At 41.8% G+C, this 27,595-nt stretch overlaps 1 protein-coding gene across 1 annotated transcript; it reads right to left on the reverse strand.

The window, feature by feature from the left end:
• Nucleotides 1-5,116: 5,116 nt before the first annotated feature.
• Nucleotides 5,117-26,197, reverse strand: spib (Spi-B transcription factor). The gene is made up of 6 exons (XM_003222685.4): nucleotides 25,948-26,197; nucleotides 17,729-17,756; nucleotides 15,899-15,986; nucleotides 10,182-10,369; nucleotides 7,791-7,938; nucleotides 5,117-5,994 (listed from the first exon to the last, which is right to left on the reverse strand). The coding sequence occupies exons 1-6, from the start codon at nucleotides 26,070-26,072 to the stop codon at nucleotides 5,696-5,698; spliced, it is 876 nt and encodes a 291-aa protein (XP_003222733.3). The 5' UTR covers nucleotides 26,073-26,197; the 3' UTR covers nucleotides 5,117-5,695.
• Between the last annotated feature and the right edge of the window lie 1,398 nt (nucleotides 26,198-27,595).

Consider the following 27,595-nt stretch of genomic DNA (forward strand, 5'->3'; position numbering starts at 1 on the left):
TGGGAGCCCCTGATGGCACAGTGGGTTAAACCACTGAGCTGCTGAACTTGCTGACTGAAAGGTCAGCAGTTTGAATCTGGGGAGCAGGGTGAGTTCCTGCTGTTAGCCCCAGCTTCTGCCAACCTGGCATTTCGAAAACATGCAAAGGTGAGTATATCAATAGGTACTGCACCAGTGGGAAGGTAACGGTGCTCCATGCAGTCATGCCAGCCACATGACCTTGAAGGTGTCTACCGACAATGCCAGCTTTTCGGCTTATAAATGGAGATGAGCACCAACCCCCAGAGTCGGACATGACTAGGCTTAATGTCAGGGGAAAACCTTTACCTTTACCTAGGAACAGTTTGCTTTTTAGAAGATAGTAGGAGCTTTATGCTAGCTTAGATACTTCGTTGCACTTTCAGACTAGACAGAGACTCTATTAGACTCTCAGAACAGAGAGATGCTTTGGACTTTGGACTGTTGATTCTCAGAAAGGTGCCCTGTGTTACCTACACAGAGAAACTACTTCAAATCTACTTGTAATTTGATTGATAAGCAAAGTACCTATATGCTGGATACATGAAGTTTGTGAGTAAACCAACTATGTTGCTTTTAAAGAAGTCTGCTCATTTTTGTCTCTTGAGAACATGATTTAAAGGCAAATGTATTTTAAGGGAGAGTTGATGTTTTTTCGACAACTAAAGAAACACTTCTGAAACTCTACTATATATGTGTATGTGCCTTTTTGTGCATTGGCATATCTTTTTCTCTAACTGTTCAAAGATATACCTAGGTTCATCAGTGTAACAGCTGAGAAACCTAGTTGCCTTGCATGAATGCTGGCAAATGCCATTTTCCCAAAAGGTTATGGCTTTAACAGGTCATGTTTTTTACCAAGTGGTTATGGCATCATATTTCAAAAGGTTGCGACTTCTAACAAAAAATGTTATGGAGATTTAAATTTTCCAAAATTTTCACAAATTCATTATGAAATAGGAACTGCACTTACACAGCAAAGGTCTCACTATCTCAGCCACCTATGTGGACAATTTCAAATTTTGTAGTATTTTGGAATTCTGCAGAAGAGATACTCAATCTGTACTTTTTTCATGGTGTTTCAGTGATATGACTTATCTGAGGTTTTTAACTACTGGATACATCTGTTTTTTTAAATCATGTTATCAGCCAACTTTGGATCCCAATGTAAGGATGAGAGTGACAGATGAAATGAATTAAAGCTGTAAATAAACTATTCTGTTGTTTTTATAATGTCATTGGAGTCTTTTGTGGATGAAGGGAAGTTTATATATTTTAAGAAATAAAAAAAATAGATAAAAGCAATAGAAAACTCTAACATTTTACTTTCTCATGTGCCTCCTTTCTTTTTCAATAGAAATCAACCCAGTAGCTTCTCCAATTTGTTGCCTATCAGAAAAATGGAGAATGCACACTATCCTTTCCCCTAGCTTTGTGCCTTTCCTCTCGCTTTTCAATCTCTCTCCCTGCTTTTTCCCTCTGTATTGATTCAAAGACTTTTAGCACCTCTGTGCAAGAGACCTGTTTTTCCATACACTGTGAATGCAAGTTGTGAGATTTGAGCTGCTGTGAACATTATATGGCATTAAACGTTTCACAGAAGCAATCGTGCGTTGAGTAGAAATGTGGTTAAGAGCAGTGACCCCGAATCAGTCAGCTTTCAATACTAAGAGCGAGATAGGATGCCAGACAGAACCAAACCAACGGAAGGCATTTTGCTTCCAGAGAGAAAGTGGTGCCTTTAACACCATGCTACCAACAAAAACCAACCCAGGATACATCTATACTGTCCACCACATAATGTAAATTGAAAGCAGCTTTAAAATGTGTTTAAATTATATATGGCCTGAACACACACAGCAATGTGCATTAGAGGATTTAAACCAGGATAAGCAAAATGGGGGATACTCGGAAATAGGCACAGCAAAATGCTTAGGTTTAAACCACATTGCATGGCAAACCAATAAGGAGCAAAGATGGGTTGTTACACAAACATCTACCAGTTCCTAATTTTCACCTGCATTCATAGTAAGCAAATCTCAATTTTCTCTTCCACCACCCAAGGATCAGTCTCTAAATAGGAAGTCTATTCATACACTATACATATTTTTTTTTTGTATCAAGAGCGACTTGAGAAACTGCAAGTCGCTTCTGGTGTGAGAGACTTGGCCAGCTACAAGGACGTTGCCCAGGTGACACCCAGATGTTTAATGTTTTACCATATTGTGGGAAGCTTCTCTCATGCCCCCACATGGGAAGCTAGAGCTGACAAAGGGAGCTCACCCGTTCTGCCCGGTTTCAAACCGCCGACCTGCCGGCACAAGGGTTTAACCCACTGCGCCACCGGGGGCTCCATATACATAATATTATTAAAAACTGGCTAGGGATTCTGTACCCTTAATAGTCATGTAATAGAGAGGAAATTTCATACAATAGGACTTTTAATGGTCGGGGGAAAGAGGGGATTTAAGCAGGTGGTCATATGAGCTCTACCTGCTAAAATTAATGTTGAAACACAACCAGTAAAGGTGCAGGAGCCTTTTCACTTGGCAACTACATCGCAATGGCAGGTAAGCATTATAATACCAAACAAGGCCATGAATCTAACACTATTTAAGAGATGAGGTTGTCTGTTTCATCCGGGGCCAGGAATAGCTGGCATTCTCACTAAAGGCCAAATTATGAGACAAGGATTTAAAACTTCCTGTTGGAAGGATAAAGAGAAATTCTCACTAGTTGCCCAGGAGCTGGGGACAGAACAATTTCTCCAGGTCCCAGCCAGGATATTTCCCAGGCAGATCCAAAGTAATCCATTGCCTGAATTGCATCACTGTTTTCTCAGTAGTGTGTACAGATGTGAATGGAACAGGCAAATGCATCTTATTTCAACACAGGCAACCTGAAATATGTTCTCCAACATTTCTCAAATGAAAACACTTAGTAGCCAATGAAACTGGCAAAAGGCATTAATGAGGAAAGCATGACCTGGGGCATGCTGCAGCAGTTTGCTTTTGCCGGAGAACACAGGGAAGGGCAAAATTTAAGCCCCTCCTTTCCTCATTGCTGAATTAACTAAGTGCAAACTTTCAAGATTTTGAATTCAAGTTTGCAATAACGTGGAAGGAGGAGAGAGAAACTAGGACGTTTTAAAAACAGATGAGAAAGTGGGGTGAAAGGGGGAATTAATCAGGGTTAATTAATCCCTGCCAAATTGGGACAGTCTGAAGATATGCTGCAGGCAACAGGGACCTGTAGAGGGTGGAGGAAGGCCATGTGTTCTTTAAAAGAAGGGTTAGTTGCTTAAAAGAAATGTCTTTTGCCATTCTGTGGCTATTTCCCATGTACATCTGGCGCATGAGGCAGTTGCCTCACTCTCCTGAATGGTAAGACTAGCTCTGACTTGACAGCTTTGGATGACAGATACTGCTTTAGAGAGTATTAGGGGAAAGGCTGTAAACCAGATTTTAAGATATCCTGGCAGCCTTGGAATCCAGCCATTGCAAAGGGATTCTAATTAGGATTTAGTGCCCCCAAGTGGCAATGGAAGAATATCCCATTGAATAGGGATGCAGTTTCTAAACACATTTCACAGAATTTAGCTCTGATGTTTTAGGTGCTTTTCCTTCCTCCATCTCTGTTTCCTAGGGAAAGTCCATTTCCATTGTGATCTTTTCTTTGCAGGATGTGTGTGTGTATATATGTTTAAATAGACTCGACGAGTTTTTGCTGCACTTCCAGCCAAATGGTCACAATTACCAAGGACTGGAAAAAATATATTAAATTTCACTGTGAAACAAAAGCTTCTATGAAGCCTTAAAATTTTGGAAAATCTAAATTTGGAAAGCAGGTCCAAGGCAGGTGGAAATTCAGGATGAACAGGATGCAAAATGCCTCACAGCAGCAAGGGTCTCAAATTTGCGGATGTTGTCATATATGTTTAAATAGAAATCCAATCTCTCTTACTTTAAGGGTGACCACACAATGTGTGTGTTTGCCTGCTCGACCACTGCAGTCCATAGTGTACAAAAGAGGTGACAATAATTAATGCGCCAAAGGTAGGAATTGGACTGCAGTTTCCAGAATTACTCATCATTGGCCATCCTGGCAAGGGATACTGGAAGTTGCAGTTCAACATCTGAGGAGTCACAAGATTTTCACCCAGAAACAGCAGAAATTAGACATAAGTTCTCCTTGATCTGCTGGAGTACAAGGAGGAGCAGATAGTTCTTATTCACTCAGGTTGGTGTTTATTCATTCAGTCGCTTCCAACTCTTCGTGACCTCATGGACCACTCCAGGCCAGAGCTCTCTGTCTGCCGTTGCCACCCCCAGCTCCTTCAAGGTCAAGCCAGTCACTTCAAGGATATCATCCATCCATCTTACCCTTGGTAAGCTACTCAATTATTCATAGCCTGAACTTGGAAAAATGTACTATCACTGTCAGAGATTAATTCTGCACATTCAAAAGAACCCTGCTGGAGATGAAATAATCCAGGGATGAAAGAGTCCAGGGAACACCAATACCCAGCTTTAACCATTCATTTCCTTTTAGTATCCAGAAAGCTTCAGGAAACCAAATTATATTCTAACACAGTCTGTATGAGTTTAATGAAAAGTTACCTCCATGGAGGATGTATCTATACTCTAGAATTAATACAGTTTTATACCACTTTGACTGCCATGGCTCAGTGCTATAGAATCATAGGAATTGTAGCTTTGTGTGGCACCAGCACTATTCGAGGAGAAGGCTGTGTGAAACTACTATAATTCCATAGCATTTAGCTATGGCAGTCAGTAATGTAAAAACAATGTTAATTCTACAGTGTAGATACCCCTAGGGAAAGTTGGTATAGTATCTGCTTTACGTGCACATTATCTCTTTTTTTGTTCTCAGATAGGGCTGGAAAAGATCTTTTCCCCGAATCCTGGATACTTGCTGCCAGTCAGAATAAATAATACTAGACTAGAATCGGAGCTTGGAAAAGTAGCTTTTTGGACTAGAACCACAGTTCCGCAGCAGTCACTGTCGACACTGGCTGGGAAGTCCAAACAAGTAACATTTCCACTGCAGAATAAAATTACAACAATGACCCATAATATAAATTTAAAATAGCACACATTCTTTTATTTTCATATTTTACAATTTATACAGAATTCAAAACATGTTTATTCAAAACAATCATGTACCAAACCCTCACCACCACCCCTATGAAGATTTTTAAAACCACCCATGGATTATTAAATAAACTTCTTGACTCTATCTATGTACATTCCAGTAAGTTTTGTGCCCATTTCTAACCCTGAATGGAAAAGTTTCTCTTTGGGGCATGCTGACTGAGGATTTGGGGCACTATGGTCAAAAAAGTAATCCAGAAATTCCTACTGCTTGAGGATTCTGGGAGTTGTAGTCCGAAAAAGTCCTGATCATGTTACCTTTGCCAACCCATTCGTTCCTCCCTCTCCTCCTCTGATTGAGAACCTAAGTGTCTTGGCATACAGCCGCATTTGAGATTACCAGCTGGACCATTCTTTAGTTCTTCAAAATGGGTTCCATTGCAGAGCAATTGTTTGCACGCAGCTGCTTGGCAGAGACTAGAATAGGATTCCGTGAGAAAATGAGAGGAGAGGCCAGTACATTTGTGACATTGTCCCATCCCCATATTCCTGGAGGAGAGAATTTAGGAGGAGGCTGGCTGACTCAACAGCGAGGTCCCAAACTGATACGTGAGCTTCTTCTTCACTTTCCGGATCTCGCCCGTCTTGCTGTAGTTCCGCAGGGCCCGGGCCATTTTCTGGTAGGTCATTTTCTTGCGGTTGCCTTTCTGCTGCCCCCACCGGTGTGCTAGAACTTCTTTGTGTTTGGAAGAGAACTGGAAGATGCCTGCCTCGCGCTGCACCCACCACACGCATTCCTTCATTTCTCCGCGCTCCAAGAGCTCAAACAAGAACTGGTAGAGGCGCAACTTGCGTCGGGAGCCTGAAAGCAGGGACGGGACAAAAACAGTGATGCCAAACTACATTAATTCTACATTATAGATGCACCACAGGTTTGCAAATACTGCTGGACAACTTCCAGATGTATATGTAAAACAAGATTTTGTCTTGGGAACAGGTTCCCAGGCCCATTTATTCCCAACATATTGACCCGTGACTAGTCTTTGTTTGTGTGTGTTCTGTGTAAAAAGCACCAAGGAAGGGAAAGAAGAATATCCCGGCCACTCCCTGTTTAAGACTACATTTATAAAATGGGCATTTTTTCCTTGATCTGTCTTCTAAAGATAAAAAGCTTTTAAAACTCACGTATGCATCTTAGCATATAGAGAAGAGAAAGACTAGTACACCTTTATATATATATCCTTGCCTAGATATTGGACTTCAGCCTGTGGAAATTGATTGTGATGGGTTATATTATGTTTATTATTTAAGTTCAATTGTATATATACTGTTTTATCCACTGTTTAGATTTGATTTATCATTGTCTGTTCTCAGTATTTAATGTTTTTGTTACTTTTGTTGGAAATCACCCTGACTTCCCTTGGGGAGATAGGGTGGGGTACAAATAAAGTATTGTTATTTTTATTATTATTAGAAAAAAATACTAGTTATACAACAAATGCTTAATACTTTGATAATATGCCATATTTATGCCTGCTATATGTTTTGAGATTTGTGTTTGGGTGGGTTTGGGCACTTGGTTTACTGGCTCTGTTCATATTTTTACTTTTTTGTAGTTGTGGTACACTGTACCTCTTTACAAAGAGACTAGCAGAATAGTGGCATTTTTGAACCCAAGACTGAGTGATTACCATTTATTTGGACAGGCTGAAAGGGAGACCAGATTAATTTTTAGGAATAAAAATATCAAGTCATTATAGCTATATGTTGTCCCATACCATGTAGTGTTTTTATGTTATATCATTTGCTGGGGAATGTGAACCAGCAGGTATTATTGCACTCAATACCACAATACTTGTGGGCATTTCTCTGGGCCTTCTTTTTGGCCATGTAGCTAACATAGTGGTTGCCACCCTTTTTTGACCAGGGACCACTTTGACCAGGGACCACTCTCCAATATTAGTAACAAAAGGGTTACAAATTGGTTTTTTGGTCAACTTTAGATTCTGTTTGGTTACTTGGGGTACTGATTCAGAAAATTGCATTGGATAGACCACATCAGCTCTCGTTTCTGATACAGAACATATGCCATCCAGCAGTAGCCATCTCCTCGCCCACAGAAAACCATATTTAATCATCTAGAGCTGATGTGGTCTATCTAATGCAATTTCCTGAATCAGCACCCCAATTAACCCCAGGAACAGGCCTAAAAACAAAGACACCAGGGCACCACCACTTCTAGGCGCCACATGGAACAATTCCACTCAGGAGGAGGGAGGAGGAGGAGGAGAAGCAGCAGTCAGGAGGCTTGTTGTCACGCCTTTCATGGGTAGTCAGCCTCTCCCCTCCCGACATCCCCGTTGCTTCGGCATTATAAGAGGGTTTCACAAGACCAGTTGCTCCCATTGCAACGGTGTAGTAATGGTGAGGCCGCGGACCATATTTTAGTTCTTGGGGACCACTGGTGGTCCATGGACCACAGGTTGGGAACCACTGAGATAACTGAATGCTGGACCAGATGGTCCATCTAGTCTTTGGATTAGATGGATCTTCTTCTGTTCTAGTCTGGACTATGGCTGATTCATATCCATGAATGTACACAGGGCATACGACTAATTCTAAATTCCTCGCAAGGTAGAATTCTACCTCAGCACCCACCTGGATCAAACCCCGGTGAAAGGTTTTCTTCCAAATCACTGTCAGAAGACACCTCCAGATTCCTGCTATCCCCATGGAATTCATCTTCTTCAGATGATGGACTGGAGACATCCCGGGGAATCGGGTATTGGCAGTAAGGGACGTAAGGCTGTAAAGATTAAACCATGGAGACGAGATAAGAATGAGATTAAAAGCAAATCCAATCAAAGGATAATACTAACAAGCTAGGAAGAAACTACACATTTACACAAGAGTGACACTTATGAGTCACTCATCATTTTCTTTGTTTAAACAGGTGGCTCTCCAGATATTATTAGACTTCATTTCTGCTCTAGTTTCTTAGATATGGTTATTATAATTGTATATGAACAAAGATTTTTTGTGTCAGGAGTGACTTGAGAAACTACTAGTCGCTTCTGGTGTGAGAGAATTGGACGTCTGCAAGGACATTGCCCAGGGGACGCTTGGATGTTTTGCTGTTTTACCATCCTTGTGGGAGGCTTCTCTCATGTCCCTGCATGGGGAGCTGGAGCAGACAGAGGGAGCTCAACCCGCTCTTCCTGGATTCGAACCTCTGACCTGTCGGTCATCAGTCTTGCGCCACTGGGTGCTCCTATGGATGAATATGAAGACTTAAATATGGCTGACACGGGAAAACTGGTGCCGTTTTTGTAATCAGCAGGTCAAATATACCCAGGCACAGGTCTAAAATTTGAAGCACAAAAATATGTGTTGTCTGGTGTTATCATTGGTCAGGCTGGCTAGAGCTGATGGGAGATGTTCCGTATTAAGCTAAGCAGCAGCACTCTTACTCGTACAACAGGAGAAGAATTACTATTATTATTATTTATTTAGAGGATTTATACCATGACCTCTGCCCAAAATTGTCTCCCAGAGCACTTACAAATAAATAATTTAACATTGCCTGCCCTTAGGCTTACAATCTAAATAAGGTATGATATATAAGGGAAAAGAGATCAGTAAGATAAAGTCTAGCAAACACTGCCCTCTAAAGCCACATCAATGGCAACTAGCATAGAGGAGGACTTTTCATCAGCCTCTGGGGACAATGGAGAAGTGCCTGCCATTTAGAAGGATGTGAACCAATGAAAACAAAGGTACTTTTCTTTGAAATCTCATTTCTGTGTGCTCCAAATAGTGCCACGGTTTGAGACTGGATAGAAGTCTGAACAAAAGACCTATGAAGGGTTAGCAAGATAGTGCAACATTTTGTTGAGACTTCCTGCTTCTACTTTTCCTCATTATGTAGCCGACTCATAACACTATGTAACAAAATTTGAAAAAAATTCTGTTCTTGGTTTTAAAGTGTTATTTCCTGTTTAATTGTGCAGTACTTAATTTCAAAGTAGTTGTTATACTCTAGAAACGTCGTCTTAGTGGCTGCCACAAACTATGTTGAATTGGTTGAGACTCTGTGAGATATTCATTGAAAAACTATAGCAAAATATGCTGCAGGATATCCTGCAAAAATAATCTTTTTGCAGTTTTAATAAACTTTTCCATGTTTTTATGATAGAACCAATTAAGAAGTGGCATGTATAACCCAGGAACAAAATTCATGTTATATGGTGTCAACCCCCAATATTGTTTCCTTTCCCTCCTCCTTTTTCCACTCCTTCCTCATATTAGAAACTGGGAAGAGCTTGACTCCGCTCAAGGAAGCCATCTGCATTTCTTAAGAGTACTTGCAGAGCATCAGGAGACAATATATGCTAGACTAACCTCCCTACTACACGAAGAGGAACTTCACAATGAGTCTAACTTGCCTTCCTGCTTACCTATGGCAGAAGAGTGCCTATTTATTTGAACCAAATGTAATGTTCAGAAGGTTGGGTTGCTGACCTGAAAGTTGCTGGTTCTAATCCATGAGACGGAGTGAGCTCCTATCTGTCAGCTCTAGCTTGTGGGGACATAAGAAAAGCCTCCCAACAAGATGGTAACACATCTGGGCTTCCCCTGGGCAACATCTCCGTAGACGGCCAATTCTCTCACACCAGAAGCGACTGGCAGTATTTTTTCAAATTGCTTTTGACATGATAAAAAAGTGGGAAGAAGGAATGTTTAACCTTTTCAGACATGCTTCACAGAATCAAACCATCCCATATCCACCCTACTGAACAATATGGTAGAGTTGATCCTCAGCAATTTGCCCTAAGGCAGAGGTGATTCAAAACACCAGCCATGGAGACATAGAGCCTCTCTGTTTTCTCCCCAATAAATCTAGGGCTTTTACTACTAGGGATCTTTTTTCTCTTCATCTATCTCTCTTTTTACTGAAACTCCATACAGCTCTCTGGACCCCACTGCCTTCCAGCAGTCCTATCTGTCTTCTTAAACATAGACTCTGCGAATACACTGTACCACTTTTACCTGATTGTTGTACTCCTCCTTGTAGCCCAGGCCCATATTAGGCATAGGTATCATCCCATCCTGGTTATAGACAGCATCCAAAGGGATCTGGGGATAGGAAAGGGGGACGTTCTGCAGCTGGGCAAAATGTCCCGTTTCGAAGGGATCGTATCCGGCCTCCTGCATCCCCAGCCAGTTTGCACAAGACTCTGAAAAGGAAAGAATTCCATGAAACAAGAGGATCCAACTCAAAGAGATCTGAACCTCAGATGTTTAGAATCACAATCTGATTCCAGTATTGGTAGAAGATTTGACCTCCGATGTCACCAAATTTCTTTCCAGATAGGTTGCTGTGAGTTTTCTGGGCTGTATGTACAATATGGGTTGCTGTGAGTTTCCTGGGCTGTCTGGCCATATTCCGGAGACCATATTCCTCCTGACATTTCACCCACATCTATGGCAGGTATGCTCAGAGGTTGTGAGAACTGTTGAAAACTAGGCAAGTGGGATTTATATGTCCAGGGTGGGAGAAAGAACTCTTGTCTGTTTGAGGCAAATGGGAATGTTGCAATTAACCAGCTTGATTAGCATTAAATAGCCTTGCAGCTTCAAAGCCTGGCTGCTTCTTGCCTGGGGGCATCTTTTGTTGGGAGGTGTTAGCTGGCCCTGATTGTTTCTTGGTCTGGAATTGCTGCTGGAACATGGCCATACAGCTTGGAAAACTCACAGCAACACAGTGATTCCAGCCACAAAAACTGTCAGGACATAATTCAAAGCTTAGAAGAACAAGCATTTGACTCCTGCCCCTGCCAACATACCTGAAGCAAGGTCAGCTTTAACAAACGAACCTGGAGGAGGAAAGCAGTCCTGTGAGGAAGCGATAATCAGGAGAAATCATTCACAGGAGTTGAAGAAGGCTGGAGAAGGGTTTGGAGGAAAGGACTAAAGGTACATGGGGAATTTAGTAGTGTTATTTTCATTCTTGTGTGTGTAGTGGCAATAAAGCTGACTACATCAACCTGAAGTGTGAGTAGTGGTTAATTGCTAGAAACTGCCAGCAAGAGCTGACAAAAACCTTCAACAACACATTCCTTCCAGATGTTTAAAGGACCTGCAGTGGGAAGGTCACAGCACCCTAAATACATCATTTGCAGTCATATCTGCTGCTTGTTTAAGACCACACATCTCCCTTCTTTCCACTTAGCAAGCTAGACTTACTCTGGGAGACACAACTCCAGGTTTGGAGAAGACTTTTATGGACTATGGCTATGCAGGCTGGTGATTCCAGGAGTTAAAGTTCTAATTGGTTCTTTCATAGGCCCCGACTAAAATAGTCATATTAAACTGCTGCAGAAAAAGTAATAGTGTCTCCTCGTTGCACCTTTAAAACAATTTTTTTCAAGAACATGCACAAGTTGAACACCTGCATTAGCTTATTAGAGCAGAAGGGTGACCCATTGTGAAGCCAGGAGCGCTGACTCCAGCTCCCAATTCCCTTTCTCAGGTACAATCACAAAACCCCAGCCTACAAAGGGCTTTCTGTGCGCCTGAGCAGCTGCAGCATGGGTCTGTGTAAATACACACAACCGTCATCATTTTGCATAGGGTGCAGCCAGTGAATCTCAGGTGTAAACCTGTTGTCTTGCTTCTCCCCACAAGAGGGCATTGTTTTAAAACGCAGCACAGGGGAACTAAAATACAGTACAGTCTCACTTATCCAACATAAACGGCCAGCAGAATGTTGGATAAGCGAATATGTTGGATAATAAGGAGGGATTAAGGAAAAGCCTATTAAACATCAAATTACATTAGGATTTTACAAATTAAGCACCAAAACATCATGTTTTACAACAAATTTGACAGAAAACGCAGTTCAATACACAGCAATGTTATGTAGTAATTGCTGTATTTACGAATTTAGCACCAAAAATCACAATGTATTGAAAAGATTGACTACAAAAGCATGGATTACTAAAAGGCAGGCTGCGCTGGATAATCTAGAACGTTGGATAAGTGAGACTCTACTGTAGTTTTAATTGTCTATAGATGGAGGCAGTCTCTTTCCACATTACGTAAGAAAAGAGTACAAACAGGTTAAATCACACACCAGTAGCAAATCCAATTCTGCAAATGTGGATCCTGATGGAGCCAAAAGAACATCATCCACACAAGAGTTTGGGAAAGTTACTTTTTTGGACTGCAGTTCCCAGAATCCCCTGCCAGACCTGGGCATTCCAGGCTCTAACTTATATATAAGATGGAAGTATCAATGTCATTAATAATATTAATAATAATAATAATAATAATATATTTTATTTTTGTATCCGAAAGGACTCGAGGCAGCTAACATGGGGCCAAGCCCGGATAATTACAATAAAACGGAACAAAATGCATACTTAATACATTTCATCAAAAGATTTTTAAAAATACATCAAAATAAAAACATAATTATACACAATAACATAGTAAAAATAAAATAGTGAAATAGTATGGTTAGACCTAATATAAAATCAGAGCCGGCGTTGACAAAACGAACTGGGCCAAAATACAAGGAGTGTATTTGTAAACTCAACGGATGAGATAGAAGTGTAAAGTGCTATATTTAGTAAGAGATTTGGGATGGGATAACAGAAATTATTTCAACTGATGGAACAGAATAAAGTGCATCAGATATAGTGAATGTCACTGAATGGGTTCTGTCATCATCACAGGCTGTTATTTGTGGCTGAGTATGACTGCCTTCCAAGTGTAGGGTGTTGGTGGTGGGTCCGTAGTAACTGTAGAGGCCTATTCTTGATCTGCATATTCAAAATATCATATTGGCTTCCTATTCAGTATACTAACTGTAAGTTGTCAGACACACTGGAAAGGTACTAAGTTGGGAAAGTCTGCATGACTGTGACTTGATATTCTCTGACATTCTCCCACTTGCATCCATGCCTTTGTTTGCACATTTTGTGAGATACCTCGTTTGTATATAAGTGATGTCTTTCCATTAAGGAATGTCATTAGCTTGGTGTATGTTTGCATTGATGGCTAAGACATAGCTTATTTTATCATTGGCTTGTTGCTTTCGTAAGTGATCCCTCGTGGCCGAATATGATTGCCTTCCAAGTGGTAGGGTCTTGGCGGTGGGTCCGTAGGTGACTGTAGAGGCCTATTCTTGATTCACATGTTCTTTTGCAGTGAGGACATCCATTTCCAGGCATCAGTAAGCTTGAGAAAACCCAAAGGTTTACAGAAGCACAAAGGAATGTGTGGGAAGACGACAAAGAGCCTCAATGTGGTTGATGATATTCAGCAGGCACAGACAATGAAGGCAAAGGAGAAATAGAAAACAAAAAGCAAAACTAGGAATGTAATGGAGTACCATATATTGGAAGAAGGCATGGTCACCAGGCTAGAGTTCTGCATAGCAGCATTCCATGCTTCAGTGTGTTGAGCTACCATTGGAGCTCAGTCACTGTGCTTTTTTGCAAGTCAAAGTCCTGTGGTTTCACCTACAGCCCTAATCTGGTTGACTGTTCTCAAGTGTATATTGGAAATAACTGCACCCTGTCTCTGGGCAAATACTCCTTTGGAAATAAATGGCAATCATAACTTTACGGAAAAGAAAAAAATGATGTCATATCCATGAACATGTGGAGACCACCTTTGGAAAACCACCAGTCAAGTAAAGTATGACCTTGTTAGAAGTCAATCCTTTGAACAAGTGATATTCATAAGCATTCAGGTAACTCAGATGTTAAACTGAAGAACCATGTCTTTGAACTGCCAAGGACAAAGACATGGCACTAAAATATATATTTGGTTAGCAGAGGATGGTGTTTCTTTGCAGTTGTAATTGTAATTGCCCAAAAAGATATAAAATCCCTTGAAACTTCTTAGTTTAAAATATGCACTCAGAGATAAAAAAAAAACTCGAAGTCTTCTTTGAAAAATAACGTATCTTTTTTACTCATAAATATCTTGTATTAATTCACCATGCAGGCACATTTCTTATTAAAGTTCAGTTATAAATAGGATGTAGTTCTCTCAGTGTTGAGTACACAGGGTATCATTCTTAATCAATTGTACATAGTCATTAAGTATAATTGTGCTCACTGAAGTCCATAAGCATACCTCTATAGTGAAGTTCAAACAGCATCATGCATGCACCTACACTGAGGTATAAAGCAGACTGAATACAAAATGGATTCCTGAGTCTGAACATGCTCAGTACAATCACATATCCCGTTCCCCCCAACACCAAAGAGGTACAGTCAAACTGGCAAATCAACATACACATAGAAACAAATATATATATTAACCAATAAATAGTGAGAGGCTTGGGAGGTTGCTATTTCCAACAGTGTGGTTAGCAATGCTATCCTAATGCCACTATTCAACTAGCGATCTTGTCCGCTTTTGTGTGTGGAAAGCCATCTTGTCCTTTGCCTGAGGCAGCAAAACATTTCAGGCCAGTCCTGAATGGCCACTGGCTGGAGATTGATGTTATAAATCCAACACACCCCAGGTTCCAAATTTCCCAGACCAAAATCTGAGACCTAGGGATGGTTCTTGTTTGGGGGGCAGAGCCCAGTGACTTCATTAAGCATTATGCATTGAGCAGCAACCACAACTGCCCACAGCCTGTCATTTAAACACACATAGAGAGAGAATCTATTTTCCTGTTCGGAAATTAAGAGTCTTTGCAAACTGTAGTGCTTGATTTAAATCAACTGATCTTTGCAAAGTGCCGCAAGCTAGAAGTCTTTTTGCCAGATTGGTGGTTTGCATGCAGCCTTGTCTCCAGAGCTGATCGCATGAAGAAAAAAAAGAGTTTGAACACTGGACTGTCACTCGAAAATATTTCCGCCAGAATTGGGGACTCTGGGCAATGCAACCCCATAGAAAACAGAGCTTTACATTTTCATTCAGTTTTGTTATTGTATGGGTGACTGTGGGTCCCTCATTATCACAGCTTCACAGAACTATTGAAACGGTAAAGTGAGAGCGGGACACCCTATATATCAGCCTGAGCATTTTGAATGACGGATCGGACGGAAGGAAGCGAAATGCACAACTGTATGCAGGCCAACGTTCCAGCATTGCCTAACTTCCCAACATGGCCACCTCAAAGGAAAACCCTACCAAGGATGTGGCAGGGAGCGCAGGGGAGGTGGGGGGAGGGAAGCACACATACAGTAAGTTGCGTCAGAGCCGATTTGTCCTGAGGCATTGTTTCCAAAGAGCCAGGTTACCAAATAATTGGATCTTTGTCATTATCTTCCTTCAGGGGCTTTGAAGCCCCTCTGAAGAGCCCTCAAACCGGAATCTCCTTCTTGCTGTACAAATAAGAGAGTGTGCATATCTGTAGCAGACCCTCACTAGGCCTTGTAAGTCAGTCACCAAGTACATGACTTAATCCAGGTTGCGCAAGCAAAGCAAATCGGATGAGGCATCATCCATGGGGGAGGGAGGGCAGGGGAAAAGAGAGGGCCTTTTGTGTTGCAGGCTACCACTCAACAGGAAGGCCTGCATGCAGAGAAAAGGCTCTTCGCCAGAACAGTTAATGGCTGGGCAAGCGTATTGTATGCAAATCGGCAAGCGACAGAGCATGGAATTAGACTCACAAAGAGCTTTCTAAAATTAACAAGTAGTCTCTCACCTAAAAGTAACTTTTCCAAGCCATGCATGTCTGCAATTCCCCCGCCCTCCTTCAACCCTACCATCCCTTTAGTCAAAGTGTGCCTTACCTGGAGAGCTCTCAGATTCTGCAAGACAGGTAGGAAAGGCAGGTTCTTGTTTGCATGAATCCAAGTCATAAATGCAACCATTGGGGAACTGCAAAGCACAGCACAGGTTGGGGATCAACATTAAAATGTGTCTCAAACATTCACCTCAATAAAAAAAAAACACAAGAGTCCTCCTAATTCTCAACTTACCCCAAGCTGATAGGTCAGCTTTATTCCACCAACAATACAGGGATCCAGAGTGTGCAAACATTACTTGTTAGGGTTGTCAAAGGCTTTCATGGCCAGAATCACTGGGTTGCTGTGAGTTTTCAGGGCTGTATGGCCCTGTTCCAAAAGCATTCTCTCCTGAGGTTTTGCCCACATCTATGGCAGCCATCCTCAGAGGTATGAGGTCTGTTAGAAACTAGGCAACTGGGGTTATATATCTGTGGAATCTCCATGGTGGGAGAAAGAACTCTTGTCTCTTTGAGGCAAGTGTGAATGTTGCAATTGATCACCTTGATTATTATTTATTGGTCTTGCAAATTCAAAGCCTGGCTGCTTCTTGCCTGAGGGAATCCTTTGTTAGGAGGTGTTTGCTGGCCCTGATTGTTTCTTGTCTGGAAGTCCCCCGTTTTCAGAGCGTTCTTCTTTATTTAAAAAGGCAAAGGTTTCCCCTGATGTTAAGACCAGTCATGTCTGACTCTGGGGGTTGGTGCTCATCTCCATTTCTAAGCCAAAGAGCCAGCGTTGTCCGTAGACGCCTCCAATGTCATGTGGCCGGCATGACTGCATGGAGTGCTGTTACCTTCCCGCCAGAGCAGTACCTATTGATCTACTCACATTTGCATGTTTTCGAACTTCTAGGTTGGCAGAAGCTAACAGCGGACGCTCAAGCCGCTCCCGGGATTTGAACCTGGGTCCTTCTTTATTTACTGTCCTGATTTTAGAGGGTTTTTAAAATTCTGGTAGCCAGATTCCTTCAGGTAGGAAGCTACCAGGCTTTGAATCTGCGAGACCATTAAATACTAATCAAGGTGATCAATTGCAACATTCACACTTGCCTCAAACTAACAAGAATTCTTTCTCCCAACCTGGACTTTCCACCGATATATAAACCCCACTTTCCTAGTTTTCAACAGACCTCACACATCTGAGGATGCCTGCCACAGATGTGGACGAAACGTCAAGAGAGAATGCTTCTGGAACATGGCCATGCAGCCCGGAAAACTCACAGCAACCCATTACTTGTCTGCACTATCACTCCGACAATTTCCTAGCTGGCAGGTCCAGACAAGGGATTCTGGAAGCTTTCATTCTGAAATCAAATTTTCCAAACTTTTGAAAACTCTAGACTCCAAAATTATACGGCCACGAATACTTCAACACTGATGGATTTTTCCCACCATTGGTGACATTTCCTCAGGTGTGGTGCTAATCCAACCTGAGTTGAAAACATCTAGTTTTCTCTTTCTGCCATCTCTTTTTCTCCCTCCCTCCCTCCTTATGCCATCCTTCCCATTCCCTCTCTCTCTCTCTCACCAACCCACTTTTTTCCTCTCTGACACCGATCTCTTCCTATTACATGCACTTCTTTTTCACTTTTGCTTCTCACATGGCTATTCTAGTCACAAACTACACCATCATCCTCCTAAACACTTTCACTTTCTCCCTCCATCCCTTCCTTTGACACACCTTAAAATGTCCTTATCTCAGACATATTGCTCTCAGTTGCTTGCTTGCAGACAGTTTATTAAAATCAGACACAAACTACTTGTTGACCTTCCCATCTTAAGACTCTGTAGACATCTTCTGTCAATTAAAAAAAAAAACCCAAAGCCAGCTACTTACCATGTATCCATACTGGGACCCCTCAAATCTGCCAAGAGAAATATAGACATTGGTTAAGAGACATCATTGCTGCCTACTTGAAATCCATCCTGCATCTCTGCTGCCACATATTATTCACAGACACTGGGAATTTATTAAAACCTTAGAAGGAATTACTTGTAAAACAGAACTAGGGAAAGCGACTTTTTAGGACTGTAAATCTCAGAATCCATCCAATCGCCACAGCTAATGGCCAAGATATCTCATTATATATATAAATATATGCAAATAAAAGTATTTCAAAATATGAGAAAACCCTAAATCTAAGACAGTTCTGTTTCCAAGCATTTCAGATAAAAGATACACAATCTATAGTCGCGTCTCCAAGTTCTGTTAAAAGATAATAGAGGCCCAATGCATAGGACAGCAGTAACTACTTGTTTAGTGTTATTAATGTTTTGAGAAAGAGAAAATAAAGGGTATTTTTACAGGACTATGTACATTTGCCACACAGTCCCGTAAACCTTTGTTCAGAAGTAAATAACACAGTGTTCATTATTTCAGAGGAAACCTTTATTCAGCCTTTGCCAACTTAAAAGTGTGGGTGGGGCTAGTGTCAATCCTACAAAATTATTTCTCTGTGCTGCCTTATTCTCCCCCACCATTCAGGTATGTGCTGTCCGCTGTCTGTCGGCAACATGAAGTTTCCCACTCTTTTCTGTTTTGGTCAAGCCTCGCCTGGAAAAGAGTGTCCAGCTCAGAAAGGATATTGACATGCTGGAAAGTGTCCAGAAGAAAACTACCAAGATGGTTAGAGATCTGAAAACGGCGCCCTATGAGGGACAGGCCAGGGAGGTGGATACTTTTAGCTTTGAGAAGACAATATCTGAAAGAGTTTCAAGTGGAAGATGGAGCTTGTTTGCCAAAGACTAGGACACACACCAGTGGAGTCCATTCATTCTGCTTAAACATTAGGGAAGAACTTTCAAGTAACAAATGGACACTCACTCAAAGTTTTTGGACACCCAATGGAGATAAATGGATACATAAAATTTATTCATATTTATAACTCTGTTTCAGTACTTTCCGCATGTTAGCACAAACCAAAAGTGAAAAAAAACCTCCCCAGATATCTGTCCTTTGCAATCTGAAATCAATTGTGTGTTTAACCATTTATTTCCAAGCTTTGATAAGAGTTTTAGGGATTTCCTTCTTTTTAATTCAGGTATTTTCCAGTGGTGGAAAGGATAATCAAACATGCCAGGAGGATAGTAATGTGATTAAATGAATTTGCAGTGTTGTCTCAACTGCCCATCCCTTTAAAAAACACTTTATGTAGCGTCTCAATATCAAGATTATATATAGTGGAGAAGCTTCACTTGTGAACCTTTTGAACTCAAGAGTGGACACCTAGCATGCCATTCACTTAAAAACGCCCTGTTCTGATGGGAAGGATTGTTTGAAGAGGGAACAGACTACTTCAGAAGGTAGTGGATTTTCCTTCATTGAAGGTCTCCAAGCAGAGGTTGGATGGTCATCTGTCAAGAGTACTTCCTACATGGCAAGGGAGTGGAGTATCTCAGGGATTTCCAAACTCTGCTCCTCTAGGTTTTTGGACTTCAGTTCCCAGAAGCCTCAGTTGCCTTGGTCAATGATCAGAGAATTTGGGAGCTGAAGTTCAAAACACATAGAAAAGCAGAGTTTAGGAAACACTGGTTGGTCTTTGGAATTCTTTCCAACTCTGTAATCATAACTGTCATTCAGAATTTAGGATAATACTAAACCAGGGAATTAGGAAAGCTAGGAATTCCTGCTCTAGTCATGAGAAGCATGATATTTCTGCAAAACGTATTTCAGACATGTCCATGGATGGGGCCTCCTCCTTCTCACTCAATAGACACTGTACCCAATCCTTAACCAATTTCCTTCCTTTGTTTCTCAAGTATTATGTTTGAATTCATCATAGCTGGATAACCAAAGCTAAATGAAGCAGAAAAAGTTTGAAAGTGGGTCCCCTAGATCCAAATAGAGTGCATTCCCCTCTTGAGCCCCCACTATTTCCATCCACTTGTTTATATATGCCAAACTGGTAAGCCAGAAAGAGCTTGGAAGTAACATATTAAAAGTCACACTCTTACATTTGTGAACAACAAAGGCCAAAATCCATACTCTAAAACGGTATAACATCACCAGTGTGTTTTCCTCTACCAAACAAGTACACTTATACAGTACAACTTCAAAATATTGTGTGGGAGATCATATAGGGAATTTGAGACTTTTTAAAAGTAGTGTGAGAGTGACACATAACATACTCCTTTTTCAAAACAATCAGAGATAATAATTTTGGGGAGAGTGAGTCAACGGGTGGATGACTGTGCCAATTTTAATCCCCAGATAAATCTGATATGCCACAAGGTCTTTTTAGACCTTTCCCCCCCAATGTTTCAGGACTCCTATCATCTGGGAATCACTGTGTCTGGGACCACTTTTAATGGTATATCTTCAAGATCTAGTGGCATGCGATATTTTGTTCTTGGTCCCAGTTTTAATAGTTGACATCAGGAAATAATACTATTCTGTAACTGTACTAGAACATAATGACTGGATTCACACAAGTCAACTTGTGGTTTGAGTTTTGTTTTGTTTTGCTAAGCTTCTTACATATTGTGTCCCAATTCAAACAAATCATGGTTTCTAGCAAGTTGCAAACAAGTATCCATGGATACTTGTCCATATGAATTGGTTTAAACCATAGTTCGTTGTTGCCAGAATTACAACCTATCCTTGGTTTGTTTCCCAAACAAGAGCTGAAAAAAGGAGGAGGAGAGAAAAGTTTATTTTCTGCAGGACAACTCATGCCTAAAGTGTGATTTCCATCTGGAAATCGATGTCCTCACTGCGAAAGAGCATGCAGATCAAGAATAGGTCTCTACAGTCACCTAGCCAATTATAAAATAAGCCATGTTTTAGTCATCAAAGCAAATATGCCCAGAGCTACTGACATTCCTTAATGGAAAGACATTACTTATATACAAACCAGGTATTTCACTGAATGTGCAAACAAAGTCATGGATGCAAGTGGGGGAATGTCAGGGAATACCAAGTCACAGTCATGCAGCCTCTCCCAACTTAGTATCTTTCCAGTGTATCTGACAACAACTTCCAATTAGTATACTGAATAGGAAGCCAATATGATCTTTTGTACCATAAACTGTCCAGCACCAAATTAAGTGATGTAAAAGATCCTGGATGCTTCAGGGAAGGAATTTTAAGATCTCACCTGCTCTGAGGCATGGCAAACTGTGTTTTCATATCACCTGCCATCAATAGAGTGCTGGTAGCAACTCCTAGACTCCCTTCCCCAGAATGACCACAGACTATGCTAACTGGAAACTCAAGGCTTGTCTTACTAACCTGTAATACTTAGACTAGTCTTACTAAGTCTAAGTTAGTAAGTCTACAAAAGTTTATGTTATATACCTTTCTCCCAGTTAGCCTCAAAGTTAATATTTGGACAGGTAATTGGAACAGGCCATTCTAGGTTTTGAGTATCCGCCCTTAACTTTACTTCTTAGACCAGCCATGGCTGTTAGGAATTGCGGGAGTTGAAGTCCAAAACACCTGGAGGGCCAAAGTTTGCCCATGCCTGTCTTAGACCCTCTGCTGCATCTGGATTTTGGTTTTGGGCTTGCCCTTGCTTGGATGCCCACTCTTTGTTTGGGTCCTGTCAGTCTATTCATTTTATATACAGAACTGGACTGTTAGTCAGAACTTACTGGGGATGTCCTTTATCACACCTGAGAAAAATAGGCCAGTTTACAGAATATTGTATAAGGCAGGCGGTGTGGCTGTAATTCACACCCCCTCAACTTCTAATCCATGGTGACAGCTGCACTTTTCCTAGATTTTTGGAAGGGTGTGACTCTGCGCATACGTATGCTGAGCACTTAAATCAGGCTACACTGCCATATAATGCAGATTACCAAAGTAGATAATCCACATTATCTGCTTTGAACTGGATTATATGAGTTTTACACTATCATATAATCCAGTTCAAAGCAGATAATCTATATTTTATATGGCAACGTAGAAGGGGGCTCAGTGTGAAGCCGGAAGAGGGGAACAAGATTTCAGTGCAGGGATGATGAGACGGGAAGGTCTGGCACAGTTTTGAAACCTGGATTGTGCTTATACACACTGGTAAAGGTAGCCTCGAATCAGTTCCTAGATCTATACTACATACTTATGGTTTCACTGCCATGGAGGATTTGGGTTTTTCCAACTCTCTCCACCCCAGTGTGCATGTGTGGATCACCGGTGCACCCGTCCCTTAATTGGTTTTGCCGTATAATGTGGTTCACACTAAAGCACATTGATGCTCATATTTCAGTGTATCCCAACTCTGCGTATTTCAGATTAAATCCTCAATGCACACTGCTGTGCACATTCAGAGCATGTGCCATATCAATACTGCACATTAAAACTGCCTTCAAAGTGAATTAGTGTAGATGTGCCCTGAACTAGGGAATGCTAGTGATATTATGTTGACTGCCTTGGTTCCATGCTATAATAATAATAATAATAATAATAATAATAAAAAAACTCGGGGCGGCTAACATGGGGCCATGCCCAGAGCAATACAATATAACAAAATATAAAACAACATAACATAGCACCATTAAAAATACAATAAATGCATCATGGAATAAATGCATAAAAATACAATAAATGCTATGGAATCCTGGGGCTTGCATTTTGCGGATAGGTACTAGAACTCTCTAGCTGAGAATTTAATTTGCTGCTCCCTGAATTGTAAATCCCAGAATACCATTGGACAAAACCACTGCAGGGAAAGTGGAATTTTAGTGCTATCATTCTGTATTGCAAATGGGCCAACATGACATTAGGCCTCTAGAGCTGGCGTGAAATCCTCTTTCAGGAGGGAGGATGTTTTCGCACAGAAGGTGCCGCCAGCCCTCATGTGCTGCTCTATTCACAGTCACACTCTTCTGAGCAGAGGAAATATTCAAATCATATTTCCCTCACCTTTGCAGGCCTCGGGTTTTGCATAACAGGCAAAAGGGAGGGGAAGGAAAGTGAGAGGGAGAAAGGGACATATGGGGGGGGGGAGGTTGGAGGATACAAAATAGTCTTATTTCTAATGAGAAAATAAAGGGTAATGGAAGCGGCAACAGGTGATTCAGATCACAGTTGCCTCCATTTGTGAAGGAACATCTATCGATCTACACTGTAGAATTAATGCAGTTTGACCTCACTTTCATTGCCATGGCTCAATGAATGGCATCCTGGTAGTCATAATTTTGCAGGGTCTTCTCCTGTCAAAGAGTGGGGCTGCTTCACCAAATAACACCTTCCAGGATTCCATAGCATTGAGCCATGGGAGTTAAAGTGATGTTGAACTGCATTAATTTGACAATGTAGATGCAGCCTAAGGACCCTTCCACACAGTCATATAACCCAGAATATCGAGGCAGAAAATCCAACAATATCTGCTTTGAACTGGGTTATCTGAGTCCACACTGCCATATATTCCAGTTCAAAGCAGACAATGTGGGATTTTATTCAGCTGCCTAAGTCTCCGTACCTTAAAGGTCTCTCACAAAAGAGAGGATGCAACAGCTGAAAATTCCTCTTCCTTCCACTCCACATTTCGAAACAATTTCTCTTTTGGTCTATAGAATACTATAAAGTCTTTCTCAAAAACACTAATAGAAAGCAAACTGCCCCTGAGGAAATGCCCCTAAATATTGGCATTTCTAGACTATACCTGCAGGTATGCCCACTGTTTGGACCCTGAGTCTAAACTGAAGTTCTCACATTGCGTGAATTTGCACTCTTGCCGCAGCGGGACAGTTATTTACTGGACAGTCTGCTAGGAACATAGGAAGGCATAAAGAACCATATCTGCCTCAGTTTTGGTGGGTGAAGAAGCTCTAGGCTCATATTTTGGGACAATTGTGAATCACTGATGAAGTGATCTAGTTGTCAACTCTCTAGCTAGCTTTCCTTACAGGGAAACAATGCCACGCTTCTTGTTGTTGTTGTTGGGTGCCTTCAAGTCCATTCCGACTTATACTGATCCTAAGGCCACTCTATCACAAGACTTTGAGGGGCTGAGAGTGTGTGACTTGCTCAGCGTCATCCAGTGAGTTTTTATGGCTGAACTAAAATTCGAACTCGGGTCTCCAGAGCCCAGCACTCAAAGCTCTATTGATGGCACCCTTAAAACTCTTGAATATGTGTAGTCAAAGGCTTTCATAGTCAGAATCACTGGGTAGCTGTGAGTTTTCCGGGCTGTACAGCCATGTTCCAGAAGCATTCTCTCCTGATGTTTCACCCACATCTTTGGCAGGCAGCCTCAGAGGTTGTGAGGTCTGTTGGAAACTAGCCAAGTGGGGTTTATATATCTGAGGAATGTCCAGGATGGGAGAAAGAACTCTTGTTTGTTGGAGGCAAGTTACAATTGGCCAGCTTGATTAGCATTGAATAGCCTTGCAGCTTCAAAGCCTGGCTGCTTACTGCCTGGGGGAATACTTTGTTAGGAGGTGTTAGCTGGCCCTGATTGTTTCATGTCTGGAATTCCCCTGTTTTTGAGTGTTGCTCTTTATTTTCTGTCCTGGTAGCCAAATTGTGTTCGTGTTCATGGTTTCCTGTTTTCTGTTGAAATAGTCCACATGCCTGTGGATTTCAGTGGCTTCTCTGTGTAGCCTGACATGGTGGTTGTTAGAGTGTTCTCAAATAATATGCTGTGTCCAGGTTGAATATGGTTTTCCACCCAGTTTTTAACAATATCTGCCTCCTATATTCTATTTTCTTACCAGCCCCAATATTTACGCTTCAACAAAACACAATTCCTATGGCCCGTGAGTCTTCAGAAAATAGTTTCTTCAATTTAACCATTGTCAAATTTTCAAATAGCCTTGTATGGATTTTTTATGACTTGTGAAGTTGATATTCAGTAGTGCTTCTTAAAGTATTTGGAGCTGAAGTCTCATTTTTATAAAGCATGCAGGACCTGAACTCAAGAACTCCTTTTCAACCAAGAAATTAGGACACAAAAGTTTTCAGGAGTCCAGTTTATCATCACCCACCCTTTTCCTTTGCTGTTGGAATCATCCAACTCCTAATGCTATTTGCAAGCACTGCGGGGCAGAACCATTTGTGAGGGAAAGGGGGAGGTCTCTAGTAGAGACCACCACACAGACTACACTGTAGAATTAATGCGGGTGTGACATTGCTTTAACTACCTTGGCTCAATGCTATGGAAACTTGGGAGTTGTAGTTTGGTGAGGGCCCCAGCACTCTTTGGCAGAGACATCTAAAGAGCTTGTAAAACTATAACTCCCCTTGAGCCACGGTAGTTAAAGTGGTGTCAAACTGCATCAATTCTACAGTGTAGACGCACTTCAAAAATGGGAGTCAGTGTAGAAAACGACCCCCTTTTCGACACTGCCATATAGAATCCAGAAGATCTGCGTTGAATTGGATTATATGGCAGTGTAGACTCATATAATCCAGTTCAAAGCAGATAATCTGGATTATATGGCAGTGTAGACTCACATAATCCAGTTTAAAGCAGATAATGTGGATTCTATGGCAGTGCAGGCTCATATAATCCAGTTCAAAGCAAATAATTTTGATTATATGGCAGTGTAGACTTATATAATCTAGTTCAAAGCAGATAATGTGGATTCTATGGCAGTGTAGACTCATATAATCCAATTCAAAGCAGATAATATGGATTATATGGCAGCGCAGGCTCATATAATCCAGTTCAAAGCAGATAATATGGATTCTATGGCAGTGTAGAAGGGCTCTAAGTTACCTACTACCTCCCCCATGTCTCTCTTGTCTTTGAGCAGAAATAAGAGTGTCCTGGGATTTGTAGTTTGCAAAGGCGCTTCTCAGCAGACCTTATAAAACTAGAACTCCCAGGATCTGATAGCATTGAGCCATGGTGTCTAACTACAGAGTAGATCAGGTATGGGCAAACTTTGGCCCTCCAGGTGTTTTGGACTTCAACTCCCACAATTCCTAACAGCCTACCGGCTGTTAGGAATTGTAGGAGTTGCAGTCCAAAACACCTGGAGGGCTAAAGTTTGCCCATGCCTGGAGTAGATGCCTTGAAAGGCGAGGAAAGGCTTCATTGGGCAGAAACAGAACTCTCTTACTATAAATTCCTGCCCTCCAAACCCAAGAACCGTTTTGCTTCCACTCACTGTGTGTAGTCCACGTCCAGCATCTTCAGTGTAGACACCCAACTGGGGGGCAGCGCTATGATCCCGCGATAAGTCCCCGCTTTCTGCCGGCTCTTGGCTGGTCGCAGGGGGGATTTATAACACATCGCCTGCAGACCCGAGGGAGGGGAAAAGGAAGGGCCTGGAGGCGTTTATCTGATCGCAGAGTGAAATTCCCCCTCTGGGGAGGCGGGCCCGGCCTTACGCAACGAGGGCATCTTACCAGGAAGGCAGGAAGGGAGGGGGCACTCGATCGCCAAGGGCACACTTTCCTTGCCCTTCATCCAAATGCAGAGAGACTGAGAGAGGTGGAGCTCAAAGGCCTTCTCTCCTCCCAAGCCCCATCCAAACAACTCAAAAGTTGCCAGCTGAAAGTTTGCTCTTCTCCAAAAGGATCAAGACTTGAACTGCCATGGGAGGTCCTACAATTTGTATCACAGTTGACACTTTGAAAGACAAAACTTAAGATGTGTTGTTGAAGGCGTTCATAGCCGGAATCACTGGGTTGCTATGAGTTTTCCTGGTTGTATGGCCATGTTCCAGAAGCATTCTCTCCTGACCCTTTGCCCACCTCTATGGCAGGCATCCTCAGAGGTTGTGAGGTTTGTTGTGCGGACATTCTATGTCATCATTCCATGTTTTAAATTGGTTTCACTGTTATTATATTGTATCATTTGTTTTCAATGTGTTTTATTTGGTTGAAAATGCTGTTTTTACATGTACAGTATTTTACTTTGCTATTATTTATTATTACAGACCTACTAAGAAAATCCAACAAATGCTACGTTTAGCGAAAGACAAGGGGATCCTCCCAACTTTGGGCACCGCAGTTGAAGGGAGATGTTGACAAGCTGGAAAGCGTCCAGAGGAGGGCGACTAAAATGATTAAGGGTCTGGAGAACAAGCCCTATGAGGAGTGGCTGAAAGAGCTGGGCATGTTTAGCCTGCAGAAGAGAAGGCTGAGAGGAGACATGATAGCCATGTGCAAATACGTGAAGGGAAGTCATAGGGAGGAGGGAGCCAGCTTTTTTCTGCTGCCCTGCAGACTAGGACACGGAACAATGGCTTCAAACTACAGGAAAGGAGATTCCACCTGAACATCAGGAAGAACTTCCTCACTGTGAGGGCTGTTCGACAGTGGAACTCTCTCCCCCAGGCTGTGGTGGAGGCTCCTTCTTTGGAGGCTTTTAAGCAGAGGCTGGATGGCCATCTGTCGGGGGTGCTTTGAATGCGATTTCCTGCTTCTTTTGCAGGGGGTTGGACTGGATGGCCCATGGGGTCTCTTCCAACTCTACTATTCTATGATTCTATGATTCTCACCTCTGCAGGAGTCTACCATATACGATGACGCTGTGGGCAAGTCTACATAGGGGACCACCATACGCAGCACTGTCCAAACACAATTCAAAGAACATGAAAGGCACTGCAGACTAACTCAACCAGAGAAGTCAGCCATAGCAGAGCCATGATGAACCAACCTGGACACAGCATATTATTTGAGAACACAGAAATGCTGGACTGCTCTAACAACCACCATGTTGGAATACACAGAGAAGCCATTGAAATCCACAAGCATGTGGACAATTTCAACAGAAAGGAGTAAACCATGGAAATGAACAAAAGCACTAAA

Source organism: Anolis carolinensis, chromosome 6 (genome assembly GCF_035594765.1).
Source record: "Anolis carolinensis isolate JA03-04 chromosome 6, rAnoCar3.1.pri, whole genome shotgun sequence".
NCBI classification, from domain to species: domain Eukaryota; kingdom Metazoa; phylum Chordata; class Lepidosauria; order Squamata; family Dactyloidae; genus Anolis; species Anolis carolinensis.

What these genes read in the sequence shown, in the direction of transcription:
- spib (XM_003222685.4), bottom strand. Translation starts at nt 26,072, where the DNA reads ATGTGTTATAAATCCCCCCTGCGACCAGCCAAGAGCCGGCAGAAAGCG. An exon ending in AGAATCTGAGAGCTCTCCAG is followed by an intron (nt 10,370 to 15,898) that starts GTAAGGCACACT and finishes TTTCCTTTTCAG; the next exon opens with AGTCTTGTGCAAACTGGCTG. An exon ending in TTCACCGGGGTTTGATCCAG is followed by an intron (nt 5,995 to 7,790) that starts GTGGGTGCTGAG and finishes CCCTGCTTTCAG; the next exon opens with GCTCCCGACGCAAGTTGCGC.